The sequence below is a fragment of the Triticum urartu genome, chromosome 2 (genome assembly GCF_003073215.2).
Source record: "Triticum urartu cultivar G1812 chromosome 2, Tu2.1, whole genome shotgun sequence".
Taxonomy (NCBI): domain Eukaryota; kingdom Viridiplantae; phylum Streptophyta; class Magnoliopsida; order Poales; family Poaceae; genus Triticum; species Triticum urartu.
The window spans coordinates 143,623,666-143,639,588 of record NC_053023.1 but is presented as its reverse complement, the minus strand read 5'-3'; the positions used below and the strand labels follow the sequence as shown (position 1 = coordinate 143,639,588).

Below are 15,923 nucleotides of genomic sequence, written 5' to 3'. Positions count from 1 at the left end.
GGTTTCGGACCCCTCCTCCAAGGGCCACGAAATTCCCCCCTCTCTCCTCCATATATACAGCCCTTAGGGCATCGTTTAGACTTTGGGTTTTGTTTAGATTAAAGTTCGCCATAGCCGCAACTTCGCGTATATCGTTTGTGTTCAACGACCAGACAAAGGCGTCATAAGACCCCACCTTTGATCAATAAAGTTTTCCTCTTATATTCGCAATATCCAGATTGCAATATTAGTTTCTTACTTGTTCTTCGTTTGTCTACAGGAAATAGACCTTCGTGGTCAGGTTGATCGTGCTCTAGCATGGTCAATAACCTCTCGGAGTTGGTTTAGCGATTGCTAAGGCGCGATGTCCTCGCACGTTCGTAGTTGGATCGTCAAAGTTGACTTCCTCCAAAATGATAGCCACCATATCATCGAAAGACGTGACACATTTGCCTCTATCAAGTGGTATCAGATTTCTGGGTTGCTCGGTGAGATTTTACAGTATTTTCATATTTTAGATCGGGTCTGCTCTTCATACTTACAGTCCACGAAAAAAGCCAAAAAAGATTAGGGCTAGTTCATCATATCCGAACCAGTCTAAGCCTTTGCATAGTCTTTTCAGTATTTTGCTTTGTTAAATTTACGGTTGCATCGTCGTGTCTAGTTGTTGGTCTTAGAGTCTCGTCTTTTAGAGTTTCGAGTTCTGGTCATAAGTTGTCACGCCGCCGCTGCACCATCATCATTGCTCCTGCCATCTACCACCACCGCTTATCCGTCCACCAATCAATATCCATATAACACCACTAATCTGTATCTATATACCACCACCGCTGCCATATCCTATCACCATATATCCACCACCAATCCGAGTTCCTTTCATATTAGGTTTGTTTTCGAGATCCGTCTAATTTCCGATTCGTGCTTCCTTGCCTGAGTAGGTTTCAAAAAAAAAGTCTGGAAACCGTCGCGCAATTTTTAGGCCAAAATTTTCATAGGCAAAAATATATTTTCCCTATCCTATTTTTAGGCTTTTCTGAGTCTTTTAAGCCATGTGCCATCATAGTGATTTTTTGTCGCACTTTTTCGTCATCGCTGCCCTGATTTCCGAAAAAATAAAAAAAATTCATGCCCATCCTGTCAGTTTGACGAGGGAAGAGTTTTGAGACACTCGCCATTATAGTGATTTTTCGAAAAAAGAGGAGCGCAAAAAAAAGAGGTGCGCAAAAAAAACAGAGCAAAGAAATAGTTCCAGGGTATGCTTTTCCCTTGTTTACGTGCAGCGCCGTGATTTTGTTAGTGTTCTAGCCTCGCGTCTCTAGCACGGTCTAGCCTAGGATCAGCACAGTACCGTCGTTGAACGTTTATTCAACTTTGCATCTCTGAATTGATTATTGCTGACCCTTTTTGCTATCATATTATAAGCCTTCCCAGCTTCACATACATCTACATCGTGCGTTTGACTCTTCATGGTAATCACTCTCCAAGCTCAAAAGGACATAATAAAAAAATCTGGAAGAGGTCTAAAGTTCTATTGGGTGCGGCCACACATTAGTCGACTGAATTTTTCAATTAGGGCCAGTCGATCGTTGTGGACCGTTGCATGAAGATCATGTGGCGCCTGGACCTTTTTCTTCCTCACCTCTTCTTCTTCTTCCGGGACCGCCAAATGTGCAGCATTGGGTTTTTTCTCCGGCGAAGTGCGCCACCGCCCCCCACCACGTCGTCCACCACCATCTGCATCCTAAACCCTAAGATAAATAATGAGGCACCCCTCCGACGAGTCCCTTCTTTTCCTGTGGCGAACTCTTAAAAATCGACTGACCCGGTTCGAAAATCAGTCGCTAAACTAAGTTCTATTACAAGGTCAAATCGGTGAACTTAGCCCTTTGGTGATTTTAGGCTTCTCCTCCGCGAGATTTTGATTCCGTTCCTTGCCCCCCAGGCACTACGTGTAGTCGCGCACCTCGTTCCTCATCTCGAGGTTTCGTCGGTCGTCTTCTCGTTCGTCGGCCTCGTCGAGATTTGGTTTTGGTTTTACTTTCGTCAGCGAGACGCGTGCATGTTGCCAGCGGACGACGCTAACCGATGGTCGCTGATCCGTTCTTTCAGGAAGCGTGCTAGTACCACGAGCGAGGACGTGGGCTAAAGGGCGCCGGGGATAGAAGTCAACGCCGGAGGCGAGCCGCGCGCAGATCCGAAGCAGGGCAGGTGAACAGCGGCGCTGATGGGGTCGTTCAAGGGGCACCTTCTGCCGGGAACGCTGTTCCTGGCCGTGGGCGCCTGGAACGTGTGGGCGGCCGTGGCGCGCTTCGCCTTCGACCCGGCCGGGTTCCGCCTCCTCGTCTGGAACCCCGTGGGCGGCGGCAGCAGCGGGGCGCTGGCGCACCTCGAGCTCTACGTGATCGCCGGAGGCGCCTTCCTGGATATGTGCGTGGAGGTGCTTTACTCTACTCATCTCCACATATTTGCACCCGGCGGCGGAGTCAACCCGGCACACCTCAACGACCTCGAGCATGGCGGCATGCTGCTCATGTTCTTCCTCTTCGGTGCCCTCGCTCTCCTCTCTGAAAAGACGAGGTCAGCATCCATCCATCTATCATCTCTTTGCACTATACCGCCATAGATGACATGATCCAGGATTCATCCATTTTTCCTCAGAATTGTATTCATTTCATTCTCTTTTCACTCAATCGTTTGTAGCAAGAGGTATTTTTCTCTCTCTTTAAAATACGCATAAGCATGCATATCATATTTTCATAAAAGGAAGGGTGATTGGGTGAATATACCCGTCCACCAAAGCAAGAGGTATTCAGATGAACTTATAGCTTACAGAAAGAAGAAATAACGCGGAAGTTTCGTTTCTATACTTCTAATTTCTTAGGAGTGGGAGATGGGGGCCAGAGGCCATCTCTGCCATTTTGTGAGCAGATATGCAACGTCACTTGGTTTCACATTCCATGATACTTGAGGGTTCTACCTTGGTCCCAGTGGAGTTTCTGTGTAACCTATTTGCCCTGCAATCCTATTGCCGTTGTTTTTGATCTTGTCCATTCAGCCATTGTTATCACAAAATATGTATATCTCATTGTAAAAGTACACATAGTCATCACCGAAATCGTGTCACCATTTTGTTTTCTCGCAAACCATTTTGGAATATTGACTGCAAGGAACTTAACTGAACATTGTTTCTGTCCAAATGCGAATGAAATTGCAGTAATTCCAATCTGTAAGCACCCCGGTGAGCTAACTTGGGCTTTCACTGGCGATCACCGCACGCAGGTACCTGCCCCTAACGGAGGGCGCGTTGTGTGTGGTGCTGGCAACGGCCTTCACTGCAGAGCTGCTGCTCTTCTACTTCCACTCAACCACCCACCAGGGGCTGGAGGGATACTACCACTACCTCCTAGTTCTGCTGATTGGGCTCTGCGTCGCCTCCACCGTCCTCGGTGCGCTCCTCCCGGTGAGCTTCCCTGTCGACCTTGCTAGTGGCGTGCTGATGACCCTGCAGGGCATGTGGTTCTACCAGATGGCGTTCACGCTCTATGGGCCGATGCGCCCCGCGGCAGTGGCGGAGACAAAGGGGGGCGAGCCGTACACCCCCCCCCCCCCCCCCCCGACACCACCAATGATCGAGCGATACTGTCTAATTAGCGATACGAAAGCATGTAATCCCACGTATATCTATACTTGGCCCCCTCTATCTCAGCGTTAAGTTTAGAAAAGGGAATAAGGCCCATGTGAAGCCCACTAGCAATCAGGTTGGGCTATTGGCTCAAGTCTCCTCCTGAAAGTTGTGTTCTCCTGTGATTAGTACGCAGAAAATTATCCGCAGCCGTTCCGTGCCCTAGGCCTCCCGGCCGCCTCTGCTCTCCCAGCCTGCTGCTGCTCTCGATCCTATTCTTATGGCATGGCGCGACGCAACCTTCTTCAGTTGCCAAATCTTCCGGATCCAACCAACGGGAACTAGCCAAGGACACATGGTTTAACACATCACTACATCACACCATCTAGTAATCTCAATTCCCGTCTTGTATCGTTGTTCAAATTATACATCAGCTTTTTGTTGTTTACTTGTTTCGGTTGTGTGATTTGTGATGGTACGATCCTATCTTGTATTATCCTTGAAATAATGGTGATCATGATGCGAATTATCTTATATGAGTTCCTATTTGTGATGCAAATTTTTCCTATGTCGAACAGCTAATTGTGAGACTGCAATTCGACAGATACGAAGATAAAAGCGCCACGAAATGCCTCTATGATTAATTCTTTTTAAGCCGGATTCTTCAAGTTCTCAACCTACTGAATTGTTAATGATGCTGATGCGCAAGTTACAAATCCCAGTCGAATTGACACTCATAATAAGAATATGCCGGACATGGTAAAAGTTGTAGAATAAGAAAACAACATAACCCCAAGTTATCTGCAAGACCTGATAAACATTGTCAAATTGGAGCTACCACCGGACAAGCAAGATGAAGCTCCAATTTCTATATACACCTGAGGGACCATATCAGCGACAAAGTGCCCCTAAACACTCTAACTATTTATTTATCAGTTAAGCGCCGCCATATGGGAGACGAGTTACTTTGATATTGAATGATCTTACATGTTGAAAAAGAGTTAGCAGGTAATTTCTCTTGCAGTGAAATTATTAAACTTTTTTATCTTATTGGCAATTGTAGAGGTGAATTTAAACTCATACAATCATATGCATGTCTTTTAGTGTGCAACACATCAATATATAGTATGATTATAGTCATTTACTTTTGCTCCAGAAAAAAATGAACTTGACTTGGCCCCTCTATACTAAAATCTTGGCTCCGCCCCTGCCCCGCGGGGTGCCACCACGATGCTGGCAGGAACATCGAGTGCCATGGGCAAGCGGCCGGGGAGCGCGCGGAGCAGCTCGCCAACTTCCAGCTCTTCGTGTGCGTCTTCCTTGTGTTCACCTACACCCTAGGCTGCTACGCCGTCGCCGCGGCCAAGTACGGCCACCCAGACCTCAGGACGAAGCACTCCGTCGAGATGGAGCACCGAGAAAATAGCGCCGATAGGGGTGGATTGGTTGGCATATGACACCTTTTTTTATCAAGATTTGGTTCCAACCAACGTGTGCCATGTGGTTTTATTTTTGTTGACAGAAAGGTGCGGTGCTCCTGCGACTTTATAAAGAAGAATGGAGTTTATCCAGTTTATATGGAAAACGAGGCTAAGAGTATCTATAATCGGATTTGGCAAATCCGACCTCTCACGTCTCATATTTCTTTCTCCACATACAACTCTCTCATATTCATCCCCTAAATCCATACAAAAACATGCCGAATATATAGCTACGTACTACATTCTATACTACTCAAATTTCGTCGTTGTCGGAGATGGCTTGAGCCGCCAGCGCCGGAGCCAGGGCTGCCTGCGCCGTCTCCATCTGTTACCGACGGCGACGCCTGGCCTCCGCAGCCGACTTCGAGCGGATGGAGTTCAGGATGGCGTGCTGCTCCGACCACACGCCCATGTCGTCCTCCATCGCCGGTGCCTCCTTCTCCCCCACATCCAGCGGTGGCGCCTCCTCCGCCGGCTCCTACTCCTCCTCCTCTTCCTCGTCCGCCGGCTCCTGCTCCTTCTCCTCCTTCTCTTCCTCCTCCGCCGGCTCCTGCTCCTCCTCCCCTTCCTGCTCCGCCGAGACCTCCTCGAAATCCTCCTCTGGTTCCAGAGGTAGCCCCGCTTCCCTACAGATCCGGACCTGCTCAAGGAGGAAGAGATGGTGCTGGATCGTGTAGTAGCGGCGGCGTGGGGGCATGGCTAACGGGCTCGAGTGGCGGCGAAGGGAGGGAAGAGGCGGATATGCTAGGGCTGGGGGCGCCGACCGGATTAAATAGCCAGCTACGGCCTCGGGCGGTGAGCCGGAGCGGCGCCACGCGACGTTCACACCGCGGTGACGGTCTAGGTACCCGTCGGACCGTTGGGTTTCCCGACGAGTCCGTGTGGGGCCACGCCGTCAGGCCGACATGGCGGGCGTGCCCGGGCGCCCCCATATCCGCCCCATATTTGGGCTAGATATGGGGGGTGCCGGACAACCCGGGCGTTTGAGGGCCGTTTGAGAGGCCCGTCTGGGTCAAAAAATCGTGACCGCGCAGTGACCGGTCGGCCCGCCCGGGCGTATGAGGCGGGTTTGAGAGGTCCGGTTGTAGACGCTCTAAAAACCACACAATTGCTTAATTGATTAATGGGCAATCAGGCAAAACCCCGACCAAGCCACAACCGGCCAACGCAATTCCACCGCCTACTCATCCGCTACCCGGAGAGAAATGAGCGAGCTCTTCTAATACGCCTTCAACAAGGGAAAACGATGCACGCAAGCGCCGTCATCACCGGCATCGACCCCCTCGATCAGTAAAGCTTTCTCCCAGGAACCACCCAAGACTCGCCATCGAACCCTGAGAAAGTGTCTCACCACACCAACAATCACCATGACAACCCAACAACCATAGCCCGGTAGAGAGGAGGAACCCCTCAGTGACGACTCCAAAGGACAAACGCGCCATCGTGCCATCGTTGCGGGTAACAGATCCCCATCGGAAGCTGATACATCTCCAACGTATCTATAATTTTTTATTGTTCCATGATATTATATTATCCATTTTGGGTGTTTTATATGCATTAATATGCTATTTTATATTATTTTTGGGACTAACCTATTAACCTAAAGCCCAGTGCCAGTTCCTGTTTTTTCCCTGTTTTTGAGTTTCACAGAAAAGAAATACCAAATGGAATAAAACCTTCGCGATGATTTTTCTTGAACCAGAAGACAACCATGAGACTTGGAGATGAAGTAGGAGGAGCCACGAGGTGGCCACAAGGACGTAGGGCGCACCCTCACCCTTGTGGGCCCCTCGTGCACTCCCTGTCCTAATTCTTGCACCTATATATTCCCATATATCCCCAAACCAACAGAGGCATCCACGAAAACACTTTTCCATCGCCGCAACTTTCTGTACCTGTGAGATCCCATCTAGGGACCTTTTCCGGCACCCTGCCGGAGGGGGATTCGATCACGGAGGGCTTCTAGATGAACCCTATTGCCCTTCTGATGAAGCGTGAGTAGTTTACCACAGACCTATGGGTCTATAGCTAGTAGCTAGATGGCTTATTCTCTCTCTTTGATTCTCAATACCATGTTCTCCTCGACGTTCTTGGAGACCTATTCGATGTAATACTCTTTTGCGGTGTGTTTGCCGAGATCCGATGAATTGTGGATTTATGATCAACTTATCTATGAATATTATTTGAATCTCCTTTGAATTCTTTTATGCGTGATTTGATATCTTTGTAATTCTCTTCGAACTATAGGTTTGGTTTGGCCAACTAGATTGGTTTTTCTTGCAATGGGAGAAGTGCTTAGCTTTGGGTTTAATCTTGCGGTGTCCTTTCCCGGTGACAGTAGGGGCAGCAAGGCACGTATTGTATTGTTGCCATCGAGGATAAAAAGATGGGGTTTTCATCATATTGCTTGAGTTAATTCCTCTACATCATGTCATCTTGCTTAATGCGTTACTCCATTCTTTATGAACTTAATACTATAGATGCATGTTGGATAGTGGTCGATGTGTGGAGTAATAGTAGTAGATGCAGAATCGTTTCGGTCTACTTGACATGGATGTGCTGCCTATATTCATGATCATTGCCTTAGATATCGTCATAACTTTCTGCTTTTCTATCAATTGCTTGGCAGTAATTTGTTCACCCATCGTATTATTTTCTATCTTGAGAGAAGCCTCTAGTGAAACCTATGGCCCCCGGGTCTATTTTCCATCATATAAGTTTTTGATCTACTATTTTGCAATCTTTTACTTTCCAATCTATAAACCAAAAATACCAAAAATATTTACTTTACCGTTTATCTATCTCTATCAGATCTTACTTTTGCAAGTAACCATGAAGGGATTGACAACCCCTTTATCGTGTTGGGTGCAAGTTGTTTGATTGTTTGTGCAGGTATTCGGTGACTTATGCGTTGTCTCCTACTGGATTGATACCTTGGTTCTCAAACCGAGGGGAATACTTATCTCTACTTTGCTGCATCACCCTTTCCTCTTCAAGGGAAAAACCAACGCAAGCTCAAGAAGTAGCAGGAAGAATTTCTGGCGCCGTTGCCGGGAAGATCTACGCCAAGTCAAGCCATACCAAGTACCCATCATAAACTCTCATCTCTTGCATTACATTATTCATCATTCGCCTCTCGTTTTCCTCTCCCCCACTTCTAAAATGATTTTCGAAAAGATTTGCCTTTTCTTCGCCCCTCTTCAGTTTGTCTTCTTCGTTTGCCTTTTGGTTGTCTGTTTGCTAGATTTGTTTGCTGCCACCATGTTTGAAATTGGGGAGGTTATCACTGGAAAAGATAGTACTAACGATGAGGAGAACTTTGATGCTTTTGTCAATACTAATCCTAATGAAGAAACTACTATTCTACACACTAAAAAGCTTCGCATAGGTAGCGGCAATATTATTGGAAAAGGGGTTATTCAATATTTCTTCACTTGTGCTGGTGCGCTCCCCACTTTGGGTGGGTCTATTCTCCATAAAACTAGTAGTCTCGCGGATGCTATATGTTTGCCTGTAGTTGAACTTGAAACACAATTTGTTCATATGCATCCATCCATTCAAAGGATTTTTCTAGAGTTTTCTAATATTGACCCTTCTTTTGTTAAGCATGCCGCCACTATATTCCTAGCACATGAGTTTGGATTTATTATGAAAGAAGCTAGTGAAATTTTCGCGTGTTATAAAGTAGATGGTGGTCATCCTCCCATAGAGGGAATTCTTTTTAATCAAGAGAACATAATGCGTTTACGATCTCTAGATCATGTTGCTTATGATGAAAATTTAAGAAAGAGAGTCCGTACCAATGTTTTAGTTGATAAGATTTCTGAGCTTAATGATAATTTTGCTATACAAAACAACGGATTGGATTTCTCTCTTGGACACAATCTCGTGACTTTTTTTCAAAAGAATGCTTATAATGATGAGTTGGTCATACAATACAAAAGGCCGAAGGAGGAACCAATTCCTCCCGAGATCGATCTTGGGGATTCTTATCCTATTAAATTTAGCCCTTTTGATTACTTTTGCTTGCCACAAAGAAAAATTTCTACTGAACGAAGGGAGTATTTGATGAGTTTTCGCGATTTGCCTTATCATTATTACGATAATACCTAGATCTATTCGTGTTTTATGCCTAACTAAGGGCGTTAAACAATTGCGCTTGTTGGGAGGCAACCCAATTTTATTTTTATTTTTACTTTTTAGGTTCTGTTTTGCAATAAATAATTCATCTAGCCTCTAGTTAGATGTGTTTTGTGTTTTAATTAGTGTTTGTGCCAAGTAAGACCTTTGGGATAGCTTATGGTGATAGTCGATTTGATCTTGCTGAAAAACAAAAACTTTTGCGCTCAGGGAAACAATTCTAATTTTTAACAGAAGTGTGATAAAATAGTGAATATTTTTGCAGAAGATTAATAAACAAATTTCTTAGGCCGTCCTAATTTTTCAGAATTTTTGGAGTTACATAAGTATTCGAAATATCCAGATTGCTACCGATTGTTCTGTTTTTGACAGATTATGTTTTCTATGTGTTGTTTGCTTATTTTGATGAATATATGGGTAGTATCGGGGGGTATGAACCATGGAAAAGTTGGAACACTAATATAAATAAAGAATGATTCCACAACAGTACCAAAAAGTGGTGATTTATTTTCTTATACTAACGGAGCTTATGAGATTTTCTGTTGAGTTTTGTGATGTGAAGTTTTCAAGTTTTGGGTAAGGATTTGATGGACTATGGAATAAGGAGTGGCAAGAACCTAAGCTTGGGGATGACCAAGGCACCTGTCGTGGGTTTGTCACGGCAGATGTCCTTATGAAAGGACTTAGTCGTGGAGCCATCGCAACGGGTTAGCTTAAAGGGGTTAAACCGGACAAGGGGACACGGGGAGTTTATACTAGTTCGGCCCCTTCTATGAAGGTAAAAGCCTACGTCTAGTTGTGATTGGTATTTCTAGGGTTTCGAAGGCCAGGGAGCGAATCCGCTTTGTCTGGCCCTCGAGTTGTTGTCTGTTCCTGAACCGCCGCTGGGTCGTCCCTTTATATACACAGGTTGACACCCGCCGGTTTACAGAGTCCCGAAGCCGGATCATAAACGTGTCCGGTTCGGTCTCCACACTTCCTATCTTACAAAGCAAGTCACACAATTAAGTCGGTTTACATCTACAGGCCTTAACTCGCCTCTGGGCCTTGGGCCTTCGCAAAGCGTCATCATTCTTAGTTCTTCATGGACTTCTAATCTTCATAAAGATAATCCGGCTATTCCTGGCCGGTTTACGTCCAGTAGTAATATCCCTAACATTAGGCCCCAGATTGGTTTGAACTAGTTCATGTCAATCTTCATCACTTAGAAAAATTCCTCCTTTGCATTTTCACTTTGATCTTGTAAACCGCCGTGACGTCATGTTCCAGGACCATAACAAACCGCCCTGACGTCATCTATTCGTTGAAGCTGAGGATTACCTTCGTTAATGCATATCCAGTCATCGAGGTGACACCATTATTAATTATCCATTTTTGAGCTCCTCGATTCCCGCACTTGCCGTTTTATGGCTTCGCCTTATAAATAGGGGCAGAGGACCCGTTTCTTTTCTTTCCGTTACCCCTTCATCCCTTCTTCTTCCTCGCGACGTCCCCACACCTGAGCGTCGCCGCCATCGTCAAGCCTCGCCTCTGCATCACCGTTGGCCGCTGCATCAACCTGTTCGTACCAGAGCTCCACAGCACACCTCCGCTGCTTCCGCGGCCGCAGTAAGTCCTTTCCTCCTTCCTTTCTAGATCCATTAGGGTTTCCTTGTTCTTCGCAGTTCTTTGAAGTTCATCGGGGCTTCGGTGTTGTTCTTCCCTGTTCCTCCTTAGTCTATAGATGGACACTTCACACTTGACGTATCCCATGCCATGGCTAACCTTCTGTTACCACCACAAACCCTTATGCGCAAAAAACTGATCTAGTCCTTTATGAACTGTTTCGGGACCAACCTTTTTTCCTTTTAGGTCTAAATCCTTTTCTTTTCCTGACTTGTGGTAGATCCGAAATGCCCCTGTGATCCTGTTTTTGCCTTACTTAACCCTCTTCACCTTATATCTGTATCCTATTTACCATCTAGGCGGTTTAGCTTTGTAAAAACAATCTATCTCATACCATTAGTCCCCTAGTAAACCGGCAAACCTTCTGCACGTTGATGGCAATAGTCCGGTTTAACAACACATGTATGCCCTTTATACGACCTTGTCATTTACTATTTATATTAGTCCTCGGTTTACGCAATTTCCCATACCGGTATATGTTTATTCCATTACATCTTGCGCTCCTCCATGAATGACTCGTAAACCGGCATTTCCTTTTCAGCTTTTCGTTTCACAATGGCCAAACAGTTTGCCGCTTGCAACTGGGCTCCCTCCCAGATCACCGAAGATCAATTGAACGAAATGGTTAGTATCGGCACCTTGCCAAAGAAGACAGAGATCCGGTGGTGAGTTCCAGGAACAGAGAATCCTCCTCCCCCGAGGCAGGGTGAGGTAGTGATCTTTGTCGACCACATAGGCCGTGGCTTCAAACCGCCAGGGTCAAAGTTTTTCCGGGATGTTCTTGCCAGTTTCCAACTCCATCCTCAAGATATTGGACCCAACTCGGTGTCCAATATATGCAACTTCCAAGTTTTCTGTGAAGCGTACTTGCAAGAAGAGCCCACTGCTGAGCTGTTCTGGGACTTTTTTCATCTGAACCGATGTACAGAGTTTGTAAATGGCCCCAATACTGAACTTGGTGGTGTCTCAGTTCAAAAGCGGAAGGAAGTTGAATTCCCTCATGCCAAACTGCACAGCCATCCTAAGGAATGGAACCAGACTTGATTTTACTGCAGAGATACTTCTCCTGAAGATGAGAATCCCCTTCCAGGCTATCGTGATCACTGGCTTTCCAACACCCATCCAATGCCGCAGCGCTTAAGTTCTGCAGAACGGGCCAAATATGTCCCTCAAATCGCCAAGCTCCGGGCCTTTATGGCCAAAGGTTTAACATGTGTTGATTTCGTGCGCTGTTGGATATCTTGGAGCGTCTTGCCGCTAAGCCGCCGCCCCGGTTTAATGTGTGAGTACACCGGTGATGTTAAAGACCCTCAATGCCATATCAACATTCAGGTGACTGATGAAGAGGTCACTGAAGGCGTAAAGAAAATTTTGAATGAATCGGAATCAGTCTGTCGTCAAACCGGCTTGAACCCCTTCTATACTCAGAACAAACCGCCTGCTGTAAGCACTATACTTCATTTTCATCTTTGATATCTTTAACTTGTTCAACTTGTAATCCTTCTTCTGTTTATGTATGAATAGGGTGATGATCCCTTCTGGAAACGGAAATCCATAGATAAAGCGGTAAAGCCAACCGGGGATAAAGCGGTCAAACCATCCCGTCCCAAAACCATAGCCGTCAAGCGGACCTCAAAGCGGAAAACGGCTGACCGGATCAACATGGAACTTGATGAAGATGCTGATGATCCGGAAGTTGAGGTAGAACTTGACTCACTTGGCTCCCTTTTCATGCACCTCATTAACAACGATCTTTATCAGGAGGACGTAGAAGGCAGCCAAGCTGATGATGTAGAGGTAATTACCTTTTCCTCCGGTTCAGACTCTATGCCAACACAAAAAACCGTCAAGCAGTCAGGAAAGTAAGCTCTTCTCATCCTCTTGCTTACTTGGATCCAACATTTATTTTGAAGACGCAGCAGCATGAAGCTCGCTGGACAACCCGGCATAGTGGCCAACAGGTCACTTCAGCCAGTTTACCTGATACCCCGGTTCGGAAGCGCCGGTGTGAGGTCCCTTCCACTTCTGACAATTCTTATCCCAAGGCAGGTTATTTCAGATAACCTCTTAATCCGTCCGATTCAAATTATCAGGTGACACCTCCCTCATCCTCTGGCGAGTCGACAGCAACCCAACTCCCTCCTCTAAAAACTATGGCTGGGTAAGTTTTCAAACCCTTTCTTCCAATGCGTTACAAATCTTGAATAAGATGCTGACCCTCTTTTAATTTATTTGCAGAGCCAAAGCCAGACCCAGCAAGAAAGCTCGGGTCAACAATCCGTCAGAAGACCAGGAAGTTTTTGAAGAAGAGCAAAGAGGTGAACTGGACCAAACTCGTGAATCGGAGGGTCCTCATCCTGAAGCCGCCTCTGATGAACCGCCCCTTCAAGATCAGAATACTGATGAACCACTAGAAGCTGATCCTGCCGTGCCTGACACTGAACCGACAGCTCCAAACCGGGCTAGTCCGATGAGAGATACTGAAACTCCGTCATCACTCGCAAAAACCACTGAAGGCCAAGGAGATGATGTTATCATTACTGGCATGGGCCACAGCTCTCCTGGCCATCCTGTCATCTTGGCCCAACATAGTGCCAAAGAAGAGAGTGCTGCTAGGGAAAAGGGAAAATGTAGTGCTGACTTATCAAGTTATGCCCATCTCAACGCTGAAGAGCTTCACTCCGGTTTCTTAAACTGCCTGCACTCAAACCGTGACTATGAAGCCGGTTTGGTGAATTTGATGAAGGAACGCTATGAGGTATTTTCATCTCCCTTTACTTCTTGATTCCAAAGTTGAAATGCTAGCCCAAGTAGCCCCCAAGGGCCATTTTATGATGTTAATCGTAAACCGGGTCTTTGTAACACTTTAAGTCTCTCCCACTGACCCTCAAAATGTTAGGTCCTTGGTGAAAACCAAGGCTGATACTTTACCAATGTAATGATATAGCTTTCCTCAGCGTAGCCCCCAAAGGCCGGTTTAGCTTTGCAAGGTAATCCGGGTTTTAATCCATGCGTCCATTTTGAACAGATGTACATTAGCCCCCAAGTGTCAGGGATAATGCTTGCATTGTTCTGGAGACTTTGTAAAAGATGTAGTGAATCAGAGCAAATAGGCATTAGCCCCCAAGTACAAAGTGTATAACTTGTTATACGCTTTGTACTTAGAAAATATATATCCTGTTGTTTGACATTTCTTCACTGTTGTAGGCCGAACTAAGCAATAGAGATGCCCGGACCGCTGATTTGCAAGAGAACATGAAGTCCCAACAAGCAGAAGCTGCGAAACCCAAAGAGGAGCTGACCAAAGCCCTAGCAGCGATGGAAAAGCTGAAAGAGTCTTTTAACAAAGACCGTGCTGACTGGGAAACCGAGAAAACCGGTTTAACCAAAAGAGTTGAGGATGCCGAAGCAGCCCTGAAACCAGTTGTAGATGAACTAGCTGGTTTGAAACGGCAAATCAACGCCATGACTTCCGCTATCTTTGGTAAGTATCTCCTTGTGCAGTTTGTCCAATTCATGGAACCTTATCATTGACCAGAACGCTGATTTTAAACTGTAACAGGCACTCGTATTTCTCATCTGGGCATAGATATGCGGATGAAGCTTAAAGCGGCGTATACCTTGATTGAACAGTTGTACTCTGGGTCCCAGCGGGCTATTTGCAATGCGGCTTACAATAAACCGGCATCATCACTGATAAAGGAAACTCTTGAGAAGCTGGGCATGTTACCAGCCCGGATTACCAAACTGAAGAAGGCAACTGCAAGAGCAGGTGCATTAACCGCACTAATCCGAGCCAAGGCATGGATTCCAGATCTTGAAGTGGAGGACATCATTAAAGGATATCCAAGTGTAAAGGAGGACGGTTCAAACTTCGACAATGATGACCTTCGAAGGCTGACCAAAGAAATGCGGCCAATAGCCAGCAAACTGGCAGAGGACACAGACTTGTCTCATTTCCAACCGGCTTATGACGCTGAAGGGAAGAGATAGCCTGCCGAAATCCATGAAGTCGAAGAACTTGTGCCTCCAATCCGTAAGCATACCTTTGCTCCTGATATTAACCCCTCCAGCCTTATCCATGAAGAGGCCGTGTTTCAAGCTTTAACTGGAGTCGATTGGTCGACGGTTGATTTCCAGCGTCTGGGGAGGGATGAAGAAGAAGTGATCGCACCAACTGACCCTCAACCGTCAAACCGTCCAGACGAAGCGTCTTAAACCGGCAGCCGGTTAGCAGATATTGTATGCCAATGCCAAAAAACAATTATGCACTTGTAGCCGCTTTGAAGCTTCTTGTAATAGGATAGCAAAAACTCCTTTATCTGTCATGCCATCGAGCATGTTTTGTGGCACTTCGTGAAAATTTGTTCCACTTTTTGGGATCTATTTATGCATAGCCCATGATGAGTTGTGTTCCTGGATACAAGAACTTGAAAGTATCCTCGTTGGTTGACCAACTGCTTGTATGGTAAAGGTGTCAACACTAATCAGGAGTGTTGATAACTCCGTCCTTATTTTGCCGGATTATGATAATAAACCGTACCGGGATATAATAACCACCGGGTTTTCTTTATAGCACTGGCGATTTAGTCAAACCAGACCGGGGTAAGGAACGTCGGCTTGTAACTGATCATGTACTGACAACGTGTAGTTGAAAGTCAAGTCGGGCCAAGGACACCGGTTTATCAAAACATATTATGAACCTCAATAAAGGCAGAAAACTTAGCAAATAGGACTAAAAAAAATAAATATGCGAGGCTTTTTACGAGCTGCCAGGCTCCAAATCGAGGCTTTTCATGGGCTGCCAGGCCTCTGAGTTAAACCGTTTAACAAAGCCTTTTAAGAAGGGCCTCCAATTAACCAATCGTCGTTTTAACTTTGACAAGTTCAGGGTCTGTAGAAGATTGACTTGTCAAACGTTCGGCGGGTCATACCAGGATTACCTGGACAGGAGTGGCTTACTTGATGAAGGCAGGTTAACCCGGGGTTTTAGGTGAATACACCAGGCTTCCAAGCCGTGGCTTGATAGCCAATTA

The 15,923-nt window shown here is 46.0% G+C and overlaps 1 protein-coding gene across 3 annotated transcripts; it reads left to right on the top strand.

Moving 5' to 3' along the window:
- Nucleotides 1-1,782: 1,782 nt before the first annotated feature.
- On the top strand, nucleotides 1,783-5,152 carry LOC125536437 (transmembrane protein 45A-like). 3 transcript variants are annotated; one of them, XM_048699667.1, is made up of 4 exons: nucleotides 1,783-1,960; nucleotides 2,089-2,556; nucleotides 3,259-3,533; nucleotides 4,811-5,152. In XM_048699667.1, exons 2-4 carry the CDS (start codon nucleotides 2,204-2,206, stop codon nucleotides 5,056-5,058), a joined length of 876 nt encoding a protein of 291 aa, XP_048555624.1. In that variant the 5' UTR covers nucleotides 1,783-1,960; nucleotides 2,089-2,203; the 3' UTR covers nucleotides 5,059-5,152. The 3 variants fall into 3 exon arrangements, with proteins under 3 accessions (XP_048555624.1, XP_048555623.1, XP_048555622.1); XM_048699666.1 differs by having other exon boundaries at nucleotides 1,783-2,004; XM_048699665.1 differs by having other exon boundaries at nucleotides 1,783-2,556.
- Nucleotides 5,153-15,923: the final 10,771 nt, after the last annotated feature.

Coding starts and splice junctions, on each gene's coding strand:
- LOC125536437 (XM_048699667.1), top strand. CDS start 2,204: ATGGGGTCGTTCAAGGGGCACCTTCTGCCGGGAACGCTGTTCCTGGCC. Junction 2,557..3,258: donor CTCCTCTCTGAAAAGACGAG/GTCAGCATCCAT, acceptor CACCGCACGCAG/GTACCTGCCCCTAACGGAGG. Junction 3,534..4,810: donor CACGCTCTATGGGCCGATGC/GCCCCGCGGCAG, acceptor GGCTCCGCCCCT/GCCCCGCGGGGTGCCACCAC.